Source organism: Chrysemys picta, chromosome 7 (genome assembly GCF_011386835.1).
Source record: "Chrysemys picta bellii isolate R12L10 chromosome 7, ASM1138683v2, whole genome shotgun sequence".
Lineage (NCBI taxonomy): Eukaryota > Metazoa > Chordata > Testudines > Emydidae > Chrysemys > Chrysemys picta.
This window is the reverse complement of record NC_088797.1, coordinates 43,909,905-43,922,942: the sequence shown is the minus strand read 5'-3', so window position 1 is coordinate 43,922,942 and position 13,038 is coordinate 43,909,905. Positions and strand designations below refer to the sequence as shown.

Genomic DNA, 13,038 nt, shown 5'->3' with positions numbered 1-13,038 from the left:
TGAAATAGGAATAATTTGTAATCACTGTGGTGTGACATTGCTGCAATTATGCCTGAGGAGGACAGCATAACAGTGAGTAAAGTTAGTGTCCTCACTCCAATTAATAAAAAACTGGGGTTATATTTCAGTCCACAGGTCCTGGTGGTAGAAAGTCCATACCCAAAGAGAAGTATGGAGACGATGGTACAAAACTCATCATAACTTCACTTCTGCCAGGCAGGGCATAAAGCCCAAGAAATAGGGAGAAAAGACAGTAAAGCTGTGCCCCTCAGACCAATGCAAACATTGGTTAGATACTGCTGGTCAGGTCTTTTGTGCCTACACCTTTAACACACTTTCTCAAGTGTTCTGATGGGGAAGGGGGCAGCTTTAGTTTCTGCCACTCCTGGAGAATCCTGGGGATCCAATGCAGAAATTAAAGCTGTCCTCCTGCAGCAGAACTCTTGAGAAAGGACAGCAAATGAGACACAGTTTTCCCTTCCCCAGGATGATTTCCTGAAGTGCAGCAGGTCTTGCTAGTGCAGGAAGGTACAATTTACATGTTCTTGTGCCAGTGCTCATGATTTTATCGCATGTATGTTTTGAATCTGATTTGTAAGGAAACTGATAGCTCATTAGATGTAAATATGATCTGTAATATTGTTAGCCACATAATTAGTAAACTACCCCATGCCTACAGTACATGGAATTTACCACCAATACATTTTACTCCTAGCCTATCATCAAGAGGAAATGAGCTATTCTTGATATCACTTGCCAGTAGTCACTTCAAAGGAAGTACCATAATAAATGCTCTCTCTTGCTGTATCAGCTTTATCCCAGCATCCTTCAGCTGACCCTACAAACCATAAGCCTGATGAAAAGTTTTGATTGGAACACTGGATCCACCCAAAATGATTATGGGTTCAATTGAAAATGCCTCTTTAAAAAAAAATCTATCCAGATGGTTTATTATTCATTTGCAAATTGGGATGATGCCATTTACACTGTCACAGAATTTATCCCTCCTCATCCAGCACTGAGACAGCCCCCCTAAGACCATTTCCCTGGATCACCCCACCCTTCAAGCTCTGGGGCCTTACTTTCAACCTGACCTTTTTTCCTTCTTGGGAAGGGGTTGCCTTGATTCCCTCTTCATCTGCTCCCTGTTGGAGCTAGTTGCCAATTGTTTATATCACCACACCGCCACCTGATTATAGGCAGTCTCTCTACCTGCAATGTGGAATGAGACATCTTTTGGAATTAGACTGTTAGCCAAGATACTTAGCAGCGAACTGCAAGTAAAACAGTGCATGCAGAGTTGCAGTTTGACATTAATAAGGAAGCTACCATGAAAGCACATATAGTGCTAGCCAGCTCCAATTAGAAGCCTGGCAAATCCCAAGGGCAGCTGCAGAGGAAGGTTCCAGAAGTTTCCATGGCAGCAGAGGTAAAAGGCAGTGAGTGTAAGAAACGGTCAGTTCATGGGGAGCCCAGAGGGCAGATAAGATGTTAAAATGTTGGGAAATGGGAATAATTTTGGCAAAGATTGGCCTTAGCCTGAATGTGCAGGGGCTGAGTGGAGGCTTTTCCCACACTCCCCATTTTCCTAAATCACTCCAAATATTTTTCTGTGTGACTGTTTTCTTCCTGATTTTCCCCTGCTCTCCTCATGTAGTATCTCCATTTTCCTGTTCCCTCCTATCCTTACACATTTTCCCTTTTACCTCTCAGATTTATCCCTTAACTTCCCCTCCCATGGAGCACTGGAAGGGGAAGAGGAGCTGGTAGGACCAGTTTGTTGCCTCAGCACTTTTTATCCCCTGGAAGGAAGGGGAGCAAAGTTGTTTCCTATCCTTTTACCTTCCTTTACAGTGAACTTCTTAAAAATCCTATTTCTAGATCACCACAGCAATTTCCTTACTCTCACATAAGATTTGTGTGGCCATGGGGAAGGAGGAAGAGGGGTAAAAGGAGTCCTCAGCCATCATGTGGATGCTCCTGCCCCTTCAGGGTGTCTCCCAAGATACATCCAAATATGGGGCCCACTGCAGGTTTAGGAGGCCAAATCTCCTGGCCTTTGGTGGTGGGGGAGGAGGAACCAACTCCTCTTTGTAGACACTCATAGTTTCTAACCCCTATCCGGAAAAAAAAAAACATGTAGGAGAGAATGTGGTCCTGGCATTCCAGCAGATAAACCCTGGAATAACCTGTGTCAAAGGACTGAGATGTTTTAAAGTGATACTTACTATGCTGCTGGAGCCTGTGCGCCAAAGAAAATTATGAAATTACACAGTGCTGTATTTTGGTGCTTAGCTGACTGCTTCATTTATGGAGGTGGGTTTTGTAGCTGACATTTTAATCCTTTGCAATACTAGCGTGCAGGGAAGTTTTAATTAAAAAGGGAAAATGAAGCCCTTCTTCATGCCATTTAAAATGGATTTAAAAAAAAAACCTGATTGTACAAAGTAAAAAGCAGGGGAGAATAAGACCCTTAGTATTTAAAACAAGCTTCTTCTATACTGTATATAAAGAAATTCTTGCTTAGCCTTTCATTTCTGATATGACCTGTTCCAGATAGCACCCCAAACCCTTCCATATTTCCAAACTCTACCCCCTCAAGTACACAAAGACCTTGTCTTCTAGCCATGTTACTTTGGGATGAGTGAATGGACAATTTTTGTTGGAGCCCATCTCTCAATGTTGCTAAAAAAAAACCTGAACCCACTTTCAATAAAATTCAGGGAAGTTTTTTTGCCATGCTCCAATGAGAACATTATTTCACTCAGACTGGCACAAATGTCATGAGGCAGTTGAGTCACATGGCTTTGTGTACAATAAAGAATTATAGAAAAAAATATTCCCAATGGAATATCAGCTGCATCATTGCTAGCATCCATGAGAACTCTGGCTTTGCCAACCCCCCACCCAAAACAAACAAACAAACAAATAAACCACCACACCATAACCAGCCATGGAGCTAAAGGCAGCTCCTGGAGCTAGTGAAGGAAGTGGCAGGACAGTAGACTGCAGGTCCCCTGGAAGTGGGGGAAACACAGTGTGTCACTGAAGAGGATGCTGTGGTCCTAGGAGTGACATGGATCCAGGAAGAAGAGGTGACAGTGGGTGAGCCACCACCAGAAAAGAGTGCAGTACTAATTTCCCATACAGCCAGCAGGAGGTGCTACAGTGGTGAGTTGCACCCCATCAGACCCTGCATCAACTAATTCTATTGAGCATATTACTAAGGAGTTTTTGTGAAGGGCCCTTAAACTGGAACCCAGTTCCCTTCCTATCCTGTCCTAACATCCTTAGTCTGACTTGGGGCATGCTGCTAAAGCTATTTCTTACCCCCAAGGCTTTGAGATGGGTGCTGGATTTGGCTATGTATATGGTTGAAGGGGGCAGTATTTGATTAAGCCTGGTCCACATTAGAGAGATGACAGGCCCTTGAATGCCTGTAGAACATTTTTCATCCATATAAACAGGTCAAAAAGTTTACAAATAATATAATAACTGTTTTAAAGATAACTGGTTCAGTCTGAACTAATTAGTGCCACTGCAGTTGAGCTGCGAATTCTAGTATCATTATCTAGATGCCATTGCCCCTAAGCCATGTAGGACATTGCTAGCGGGAATGTGGAGCAAAGTTTAAAGTAATCCAGAATGGTTTTTGTGGGCATTAAAATTATTGGTACTTAAATCAGTTCATTTGCTGGTTCAATTCTCTAGTCCAGGCAAGCCCACTATTAGCTTGATAGGTGAAGATAATCCATCATATATTACATATGTATTGTGTAATGTTTCATATACACATGGGCTGATGAATGGGTTATTTATAGTATTAGAAAACCAAAAACTGCTGTTTGCATTCATAGTGTTTTTTTGGGTAATAGATTTTAGATAAGACCTTTAAAGTGTAACAGTAGTTATGAAGGTTGGAAAATGTGTTTCAAATCTCTTGTATAGATTTCTAAAATCTACTCTCTCTGTTTTTCCTCTTCTAAAGCCTGTACAGTTGGACTCAAGCTACTAAGGTAGCTTGCTTTAGATGTTGAGGGATACAAATAGCATGATGCTTTTTAAAGTCTCACTCATTTCTCAAATAGAGTGCAAAATGTGGCATTTATACAATGGTTTGGTGGGATATACAAGCTTATTGATCCTCATTTGGATCTTTATTATGCCCATTTCAAACTCTGCTGATACAAGAACAAAACCTGCATACTACAGCATAACAGAGAATGAAAAAAAAATCTTCTCATGTCAAAAGTATTTGACAAAATAGCAAAATGAGAGAATTATATATTGCTTTAATCTTAATAAAATTTTACTCTTCTGTTGAAGAGACTAGAAATGAAAAGGGAAAAAATGTACCACCCTTCATTTCGTAAATTGCTTTTTTCAGATGTGGCTAACTAAGGGGTGATGGCTGTTCTTGAAGTTAATTTAGCATATAATTGATAGCATACACAGTACCACCTAACGTGTGTATGAGAGTAGAGAGGCAAAGTTGGTCAGAATTTACATGACTTCCCAAAGTTTACACCTGAGGTATTAAGAATGAGCTCCTCTTCCAGGATGATTATTGAATACATAGTCATTGGACCTGTTAAAGTATTAATAATTGAGTAATGATGACATAAAGTGTAATCAAAATAAGCAGAAAAATATCTTCTTGATCTGATCCTTAATAGTAGTATGTGGTTGTCTCAGTTGAATATTTTTCAAGTGGTGCACTGAATTTCAGGTACAACTAGCTTTAACTTAGTAGTAATTTTTAATCCTTGTCTTTCTGAATCCAGGGCAATTATTCCAACATTATCATATAGCTATACCCCTGTGTACAGTCTTGAAAACATATTCCCACCCAATTAATAGTTGTAGCCTTATACCAAAAATGAATATAATTTTTTATTTTCACAAGAGCTACCATCACGCAAGAGTGTGCCAAATTGGTGGTTTTGCTTCCCAGGGTATTCTGCATACTTGCTTTAGTTCCAACTTCTCATTAACACCACTAATCACTCAAAACGGTTTCTGGATTTAACCTTGAAATCATGTGAAGTTTCTATCTTAGCTTGGTTTTGATGTGAAGTCATAAGTTGGCCCAAATTTGCACACTTTTTCACAAACTGGGCTGACTTGCAGTTTCAAGTTGCATAATCATTTCACTGAGATGGTATTTTTAAAATAGTCCACTGGACTACTACAAACCCCCCAGCATTTTTTATTCATATATGGATTAAGGTGAAGTCATTTAGAAATGCAGGCATTCAAGTACGGATACATTAAAAAACCCAACTGAAAATAGTACATTGGGGATTCCAAGTTGATTGTCTTCATGGGGTTTTTACAAGTGTAACAGGCTGGAATATAGCCAACAATTCTGTTTGATTGCAAAACATCAGAATTCAGCTTGCTCATTTAGCTGTGTTTGCTCTTTAGTAGTAAAAAGCAACAACAAATCCTTCTCAGAAAGTGAAACTATGAACACACAGAAGGAGCAGATTTATTGAGTAAGGGGGGACACTTTTTACCTAATCACTTTAGAGTGCTCTTTAATGCTTATGACAATCTTAGAAGGCAGTAGTTTCAGATGATGATATAGCATTCACCAACCAATGCTTCTGCTTGGCTTTGCCATACTAACAAGTATCCCTTAAGGGACAATACAATTGATTAAGCTGCTCCATGTGAATATGGTACATAGGTTATGAAGCCAGAAATGATGTCTAGCCATCTAGAATGACCTCCTCTATAATACAGGCCATAGGACTTCCCTGAACTAATTCCTGTTTGAACTAGAGCATATCTTTTTGGAGAAAAAAAAATCTTAATTTTAAAATTTCTACTGACGGTGAACCTTTGGTTCCAATGGTTATTACCCTCCCTGTTAAAAATCTGGAACTTATTTATTTGCATCTGAATTTGCCTAGTTTCAGCTTCTAGCCACTGGATCTTGTTATACGTTTGTCGGCTAGATTTGAGTCTTAACAATTTCTTTGTTCCACATATAGGTATTTATAGACTGATCAAGTCAACCCTTAACCTTCTCTTTGTAAAGCTAAGCAGAGCTCCTTAAGGCTTTCACTATAAGTAAGGCTCTGTGTTTGTCATGCAGGTCACAGATTCTGTGACTTCTGCAGCGGCTGGTGTACCCAGCGCAGCAGCTGGTGTACCAGGCACAGCCACTGGGCCAATCACACCTATTGCTGCTGGGGCAGTCTTGCCCCCTTGCCCCCCAGCAGCAGGTGTTTGGGTGTGGGGGGGATGCTTACTGGGGGGGGGTGACTCCCTGGAAGGGCTACAGGAGCTCCCCTTCCTCAACTCCTAGCTCTACATGCTACCTCTGCCTGCAGGCACTGCCCCCGCAGCTCCCATTGGCTGTGGTTCCCAGCTAATGGGAGCTGCAGAACTGGGACTTGGGGCAGAGTGGAGGCAGCAGGTGGAGCTCAGGAGTCAGGTAGGGAGCCCCTCCAAGCACCTGCGGTGCCCCCCCTCGGGCCGCACACATACCCCCGGCGCCCCTCCTCCCCCTCCGCCCAACTTTTAGTCAGGAGTATATAGTAAAAGTCACGGACTGGCCATGGGCCATGAATTTTTGTTTACTGCCCATAACCTGCCCGTAACCTTTACTAAAAATACCTGTGACTAAAATGTAGCCTTAACTATAAGGCATGTTTCCCCAGTTTTTTAATCATTCCTGTGGCTCTTCTCTAAACCCTCCCAATTTATCAATAGCCTTCTTGAATTGTGGGCACCAGAACTGGTACAATATTCCAGCAGCAGTTGCACCAGTCCTAAATACAGAGGTAATGTAACTGCCTTACTCCTACTCAAGATTTCCCTGTATATATGTCCAAGGATCACATTAGCACTTTACGCCACAGCATCGCACAGGGACCTCATGTTCAGCTGATTATCAAATATGACCCCCAGGTTCTTTTCAGAGACACTGCTTCCCAAGATAGTCCCCCATCCTGTAAGGAAGGCCTACATTCTTTTTTCATAGATGTATGACTTTACATTTGACATATTGTTTGCTTGCACTCAGCTAACCAAGCAATCCAGATCACTCTGTATCAGTGACATAGCCTTTGTTATTTACCACTCCCCCAGTGTTCAGGAATTGTTTTGTTTTCTTCCAGATCATTGATAAAGGTATTAACAGCCTAGAGCCAAGAATGATCCCTAGAGGGCCCCACTAGAAACACACCTGCTTGATGATTCCCCTGTTTACAGTTACATTTTGAGACCTATCAAGTAGCCAGTTTTTAATCCATTTAATGTGATGCAAAATTAATGTGGCACAATCTAGTTTCTTAATCAAAATGTCATGCAGCACCAAGTCACACACCTTACAAAAGTCTACTACATGAACACTATTACCTTTATAAAGCAAACATGTAATTTCATACAAAAAATCAAGTTAGTTTGACAGGATCTATTTTCCATAAACCCATGTTGGGGGCATTTTAATTATATTACCCTCCTTTAATTCTTTAAAATGGAGTCCCATATCAGCCATTCCATTATTTTGCCTGGGATACATGTTGGGCTGACATAATTACCTGAGTTGTCCTATTTGCTCTTTTAAAATATCGTCACAAAATTAGCTTTCTTCCAGACTTCTGGAAATTCTTAAGTTTTCCAAAACTTATTGGAAAAAATCAACATTAATACTACAGAGAGCTTCCTGGCCAGCTCTTTTAAACCTCTTGGGTTCAAGTTACCCAAACTCGATTGTGTAGCTTTAGTAGTTCCTATTTTACATTGTGGGTTTCTGTTCAAACGGGAAGTGTTTCAGCAGCTTCATATTATGACTTCATCTGGCTTTCCCCCCCAATCACAGAACAGAAATATTTACTTACTTTTCTGAATTATTATTGACAATTCTACCATTTAAATCTCCATTGTTTGGATTCTTTTTGTTCCCAATAAACTATATAATTATTGTCCTTAACTCTGCTGGACATAGATTTTTTCTTGTCCTTTTGCTTCCCTCATCAATCTTCTACAATTCCTAACTTCTGATTTATATTCCTTATCTTCAACTTCCCTTTTCTTTCATGTGTTAATTTTTTGTACTTTTTATAGCTGTTTCATGTTCCTTCTAAGCCAGGTTGGTTTTTAATCAGTAGGGCCACCTTTTTGATTGTGGGTTTGTGGCTCTCTGGACATCTAATAAAATGTTCTTAAACAGTTCATTTATCATTTACATTATTCTGTTCAAATTCTTTCTACCAACTGATCTGGCTCCTAATGGGAAGTTTTGTGAAATTGGCTTTTTTAAAGCATCAAGTGTGTTTATGCATTTTATATATATATATATATATATATATATATATATATATATATATATATATATATATATATATATATATATATATATGGTTTTAACTTTATTCCCTTCTCACATAATAAATATGATCAAGTCATGATAACTTGTACCTTAGCTACCACAAAGTTTTTTTTTTTTTTAAGTTCTGGGACCAATTCCTCTTAATCTGTCAAGATGAGGTCCAATATAGAATACCCTGTGTTGGATATAACATTTCTCAAGTTAGAAAATTGTCAACTAGAAATTCCAAGGATGTTTTAGTACTGGCAGCATGAGACTTCCAGCACTCGGACTGCGGTCTCCATGATTACACAGCGCTTTTTCCTACATGTTATAGATCAGTGCTTGTGGAGGTGGTCATCCAGCAAATCACGCTAGAGTACAGGTCTGTAGCAGACATCAGTGAGAACCCCATTTTGTGCTTTATCGGTGAGGACATTGATCCATAAGCATTCAAGATCACTTTCTTCCAAGTTGTCAGTAACTCAAATGGAAAATGCCATTTTTGACAGAGTGCCACTCCCCCTCCCCTTTTCTGCCCATTTGATCCTTCCTTAATAGATAATTTATTTTAACATACCAAAAATGTAACTCCTCCCAACAGATTTTAATAACAGCAGCTAAGTCAAATTTATGCTCACAATTCTAATTCTGCTCGTTTATTACCCTGGCAGTGACCAGGGCCGGTGGAAGGAAGTTTCGCGCCCTAGGCGAAATTCCACCTTGCGCCCCTCGCCCCCCCACCAGCCCTGCGGCAGCTCCCCGCCCCCCCCGCCCTAAAGGCGCCCCCCTGCGGCAGCTACCCCCCGCCTTGAGACGCACTCCCCTGTGGAGCCCTGCAGCAACTCCCCACCCCTGCTCACCTCTGCTCCACCTCCTCCCCGATACGCCGCCTCCACTGTAATTATCCTCCCCTCCCAGGCTTGTGGCGCCAAATAGCTGATTGGCGCTGCAAGCCTGGGAGGCGGGAGAAGTGGAGCAGCGACGGCATGCTCAGGGAGGGGGCGTAGTAGAGGTGAGCTGGGGTGGGGAGCCCTGCGGCACCTCCCCCACCCGCTCTGAGGCACTCCCGCGGCAGCTCCCCACCCCCCCGGCCCGAGGAGCCATGCAGCAGCTCCCCACCCCAGCTCACCTCTGCTCCGCCTCCTCCCCGAGCACGCCGCCCCCGCTCTAATTCTCCTCCCCTCCCAGGCTTGCGGCGCCAAACAGCTGATTGGCGCTGCAAGCCTGGGAGGTGGGAGAAGTGGAGCGGTGACGGCGCGCTCGGGGAGGGGGCGTAGCCCGCCGCTTCCTGCAGCTCCCATTGGCCAGGAATGGCAAACTGTGGCCACTGGGAGCTGCGGGGGGCCATGCCTGCAGACGGTCAAGGTCAGCAAAATGTCTCGTGGCCTGCAATCAGATTACCCTGATGGACCACAGGTTGCCCACAACTGGTATAGAAAGAAGATAACATTGGAAAGTGGTGCACGTAATAGTTATTAATTTGTACTGCAGTAACATCAAGGCCACAACTGAGGCCTGGTCTACACTACGACTTTAATTCGGATTTATCAGCTTTAATTCGAATTAACCCTGCAACCGTCCACACAACGACGCTATTTATTTCGATGTAAAGGGCCCTTTAAATCGATTTCTGTACTCCACCCCGACGAGCGGAGTAGTGCCAAAATCGATTTTAGCAATTCGAATTAGGGTTAGTGTGGCCGCAATTCGATGGTATTGGCCTCCGGGAGCTATCCCACAGTGCATCATTGTGACCGCTCTGGACAGCAATCTAAACTCGGATGCACTGGCCAGGTAGACAGGAAAAGCCCCGCGAACATTTGAATTCCATTTCCTGTTTGCCCAGCGTGGAGAGCACAGGTGACCACAGATAGCTCATCAGCACAGGTAACCATGCAGGCTGATAATCGAAAAAGAGCACCAGCATGGACCGTGAGGGAGGTACTGGATCTGATCGCTGTATGGGGAGAGGATTCAGTGCTTGCAGAACTTCGTTCTAAAAGACGAAATGCAAAAACTTTTGAAAAAATCTCCAAGGGCATGATGGAGAGAGGCCACAATAGGGACTCTGAGCAGTGCCGCGTGAAAGTCAAGGAGCTCAGACAAGCCTATCAAAAAACAAAGGAGGCAAACGGTCGCTCCGGGTCAGAGCCGCGGACATGCCGCTTCTACGCCGAGCTGCATGCAATTCTAGGGGGGGCTGCCACCACTACCCCACCTGTGTTCGTGGATTCTGGGTCGGGGATAGTCTCATCAGCGACGCCTGAGGATTCTGCCGATGGGGGAGAGGAGGAGGATGAGGATGAGGATGAGCTTGCAGAGAGCACACAGCACTCCGTTCTCCCCAACAGCCAGGATCTTTTTATCACCCTGACTGAAGTACCCTCCCAAGCCTCCCAAGCCAGTACCCAAGACTCTGACCCCATGGAAGGGACCTCAGGTGAGTTTACCTTTTAAAATATAAAACTTGTTTTAAAAGCAAACGGTTTTTAATGATTACTTTGCCTGACTTTGCATTCGCGGTCAGTTCAGCTACTGGAAAAGTCTGTAGCTACTGGAAAAGTCTGTTAACGTGTATGGGGATGGAGCGGAAATCCTCCAGGGACATCTCCATGAAGCTCTCCTGGAGGTGCTCCGAAAGCCTTGCCAGAAGGTTTCTGGGCAGTGCATCCTTATTCCCTCCTCCATGGTAGGACACTTGACCACGCCATGCTTGCAGCAAGTAATCTGGTATCATTGCCTGACAAAGCCTGGCAGCGTATGGTCCCGGTGTTTGCTGGCATTCAAGCAACATCCGTTCTTTATCTTGTTGTGTAATCCTCAGGAGAATGATATCACTCCTGGTAACCTGGTTGAAATACGGGAACTTAATTAAGGGGACAGAGGTGGCCGTTCCTACTCGGCTGTTTGCCTGTGGCGGAAAATAAATCCTTCCCTGCAGTTAGCCAAGCGCAGATGGGAAATTGGCCCTGAGTTTTTCGCGTTTGGCTAGCAGGGATCTTCCCTGTTACCAGCCACGCGGTGGGGGGAGGGGTACCGTGATCATCCCAGAGAATTCATGGCGGGAGGGGGGCGGCGGCGGGGGGGGGGGGGGGGTTAGTTTGGTGCCTGCAGGGATCTTCCCTGATACCAGCCATGCGGTGGGGGGGTGGGGTACAGCGATCATCCCAGAGAATTCATGGCGAGAGGGGGGGGGTGGTTAGTTTGTTTTCTGGTGCTGCTGAATGTTAACAGAAAAACCGCAGCACTCTACTTGCCTGAAGGGGCCCAGACAAGCCCCCCCACACTGCCCCCCCCCCCACTGGCTGAGATTGGCCAGGCTTCTGCAGCACTCTACAAGCTATGCTTGGTATGTGGGAAAGGAGGGCGCAGAAGCTTACCATGGCCGCATGCAAGCCGAATTCTGTTGCCCAGACCTGTGATCTCTAGCAGCAAAGCCACAGGCACTCAGCATTAAGAGGCAAAATGCGACCTTGCACAGAAATCACATGTGCTATGTAATGTGAACAGTGTTGGTCACCGTGAAAGAGTATAAGCATTGTTCTGCAAAATGTAGCTTTTAAAACAATTCTCTCTTTTTTCCCCTCCCTACAGCAGCTGCAAATTCCTCAAGCCTCCCTCCTCCATCCCGAAGGTTATCACAGATAAGGCGTCGTAAGAAGAGAACGCGAGAGGAGATGTTTTCGGAAATTATGGAATCCAGCCGCAGTGACAGAGCTCATGTGAATGAGTGGAAGGAAACAGTTTCAAAGTATAGGAAAGAAGTCAGTGAACGTGAGGAGAGGAGGGACCAACGTGAGGAGAGGAGGGACCAACGTGAGGAGAGGAGAGACGCTCGAGATGAGAGGTGGCGGCAGGAAGACCAGAGGATGAAGGATGCAACGCTGGGGCTGCTCCGGCGTCTGGTGGAGGTTCAGGAACGGCTGCTGGAAAACAGACTGCCGCTTCAGCCCCTGTTCCACCCTCCCCCCTCCCCATGTTCCGTATCCTCCTCACCCAGACGTGTAAGAACTCGGGGGGGGAGGCTCCGTACACCTTCCCATTCCACCCCAGTAGACAGCCCAAGCAAAAGGCTGTCATTTTTTTAACCTTTTCTTTGTGGCTTTTTCCTTCCCAGCAATCCTCCTCCCAAATACCACCCGGGTTCCCTCCCTCTTTTTCTAATCTATTAATAAAGAATAAATGATTTTTAAATGATAGGGACTTTATTTGGTTTGAAAGAAAGCTGGGGGAAGGGGCAGGGTGGGTTCCTTACAGAAAATCAGTCAATAAAGGGGGCGGGTTTTCATGAAGGAGAAACAAACAGATATTTCACACTGTAGCCTGGCCAGCCATGAAACTGGTTTTTAAAGCTTCTCTGATGCACAGCGCTTCATGGTGTGATCTTCTAATCGCCCTGGTGTCTGGCTGCGCGTAATCAGCAGCCAGGCGATTTGCCTCAGCCTCCCACCCCGCCATAAAGGTCTCCCCCTTACTTTCACAGAGATTGTGGAGCACACAGCAAGCAGAAATAACAATGGGGAGATTTCTTTGGCTGAGGTCAGAGCGAGTCAATAATGATCTCCAGCGACCTTTTAAACGGCCAAATGCTCATTCTACCACCATTCTGCACTTGCTTAGCCTGTAGTTAAACAGCTCCTGACTCCTGTCCAGGCTGCCTGTGTATGGCTTCATAAGCCATGGCATTAAGGGGTAGGCTGGGTCCCCAAGAA

General features: G+C 44.3%; 1 protein-coding gene across 1 annotated transcript; it reads left to right on the top strand.

Annotated features, from left to right (window-relative positions):
- Positions 1-10,219: 10,219 nt before the first annotated feature.
- LOC135972636 (SRRM2 protein homolog rsr-2-like) lies at positions 10,220-12,414 on the top strand. Its single transcript, XM_065551290.1, has 2 exons — positions 10,220-10,766; positions 11,921-12,414. Exons 1-2 carry the CDS (start codon positions 10,220-10,222, stop codon positions 12,412-12,414), a joined length of 1,041 nt encoding a protein of 346 aa, XP_065407362.1.
- Positions 12,415-13,038: the final 624 nt, after the last annotated feature.

What these genes read in the sequence shown, in the direction of transcription:
- LOC135972636 (XM_065551290.1), top strand. Translation starts at nt 10,220, where the DNA reads ATGCAGGCTGATAATCGAAAAAGAGCACCAGCATGGACCGTGAGGGAG. An exon ending in CCCCATGGAAGGGACCTCAG is followed by an intron (nt 10,767 to 11,920) that starts GTGAGTTTACCT and finishes CCCTCCCTACAG; the next exon opens with CAGCTGCAAATTCCTCAAGC.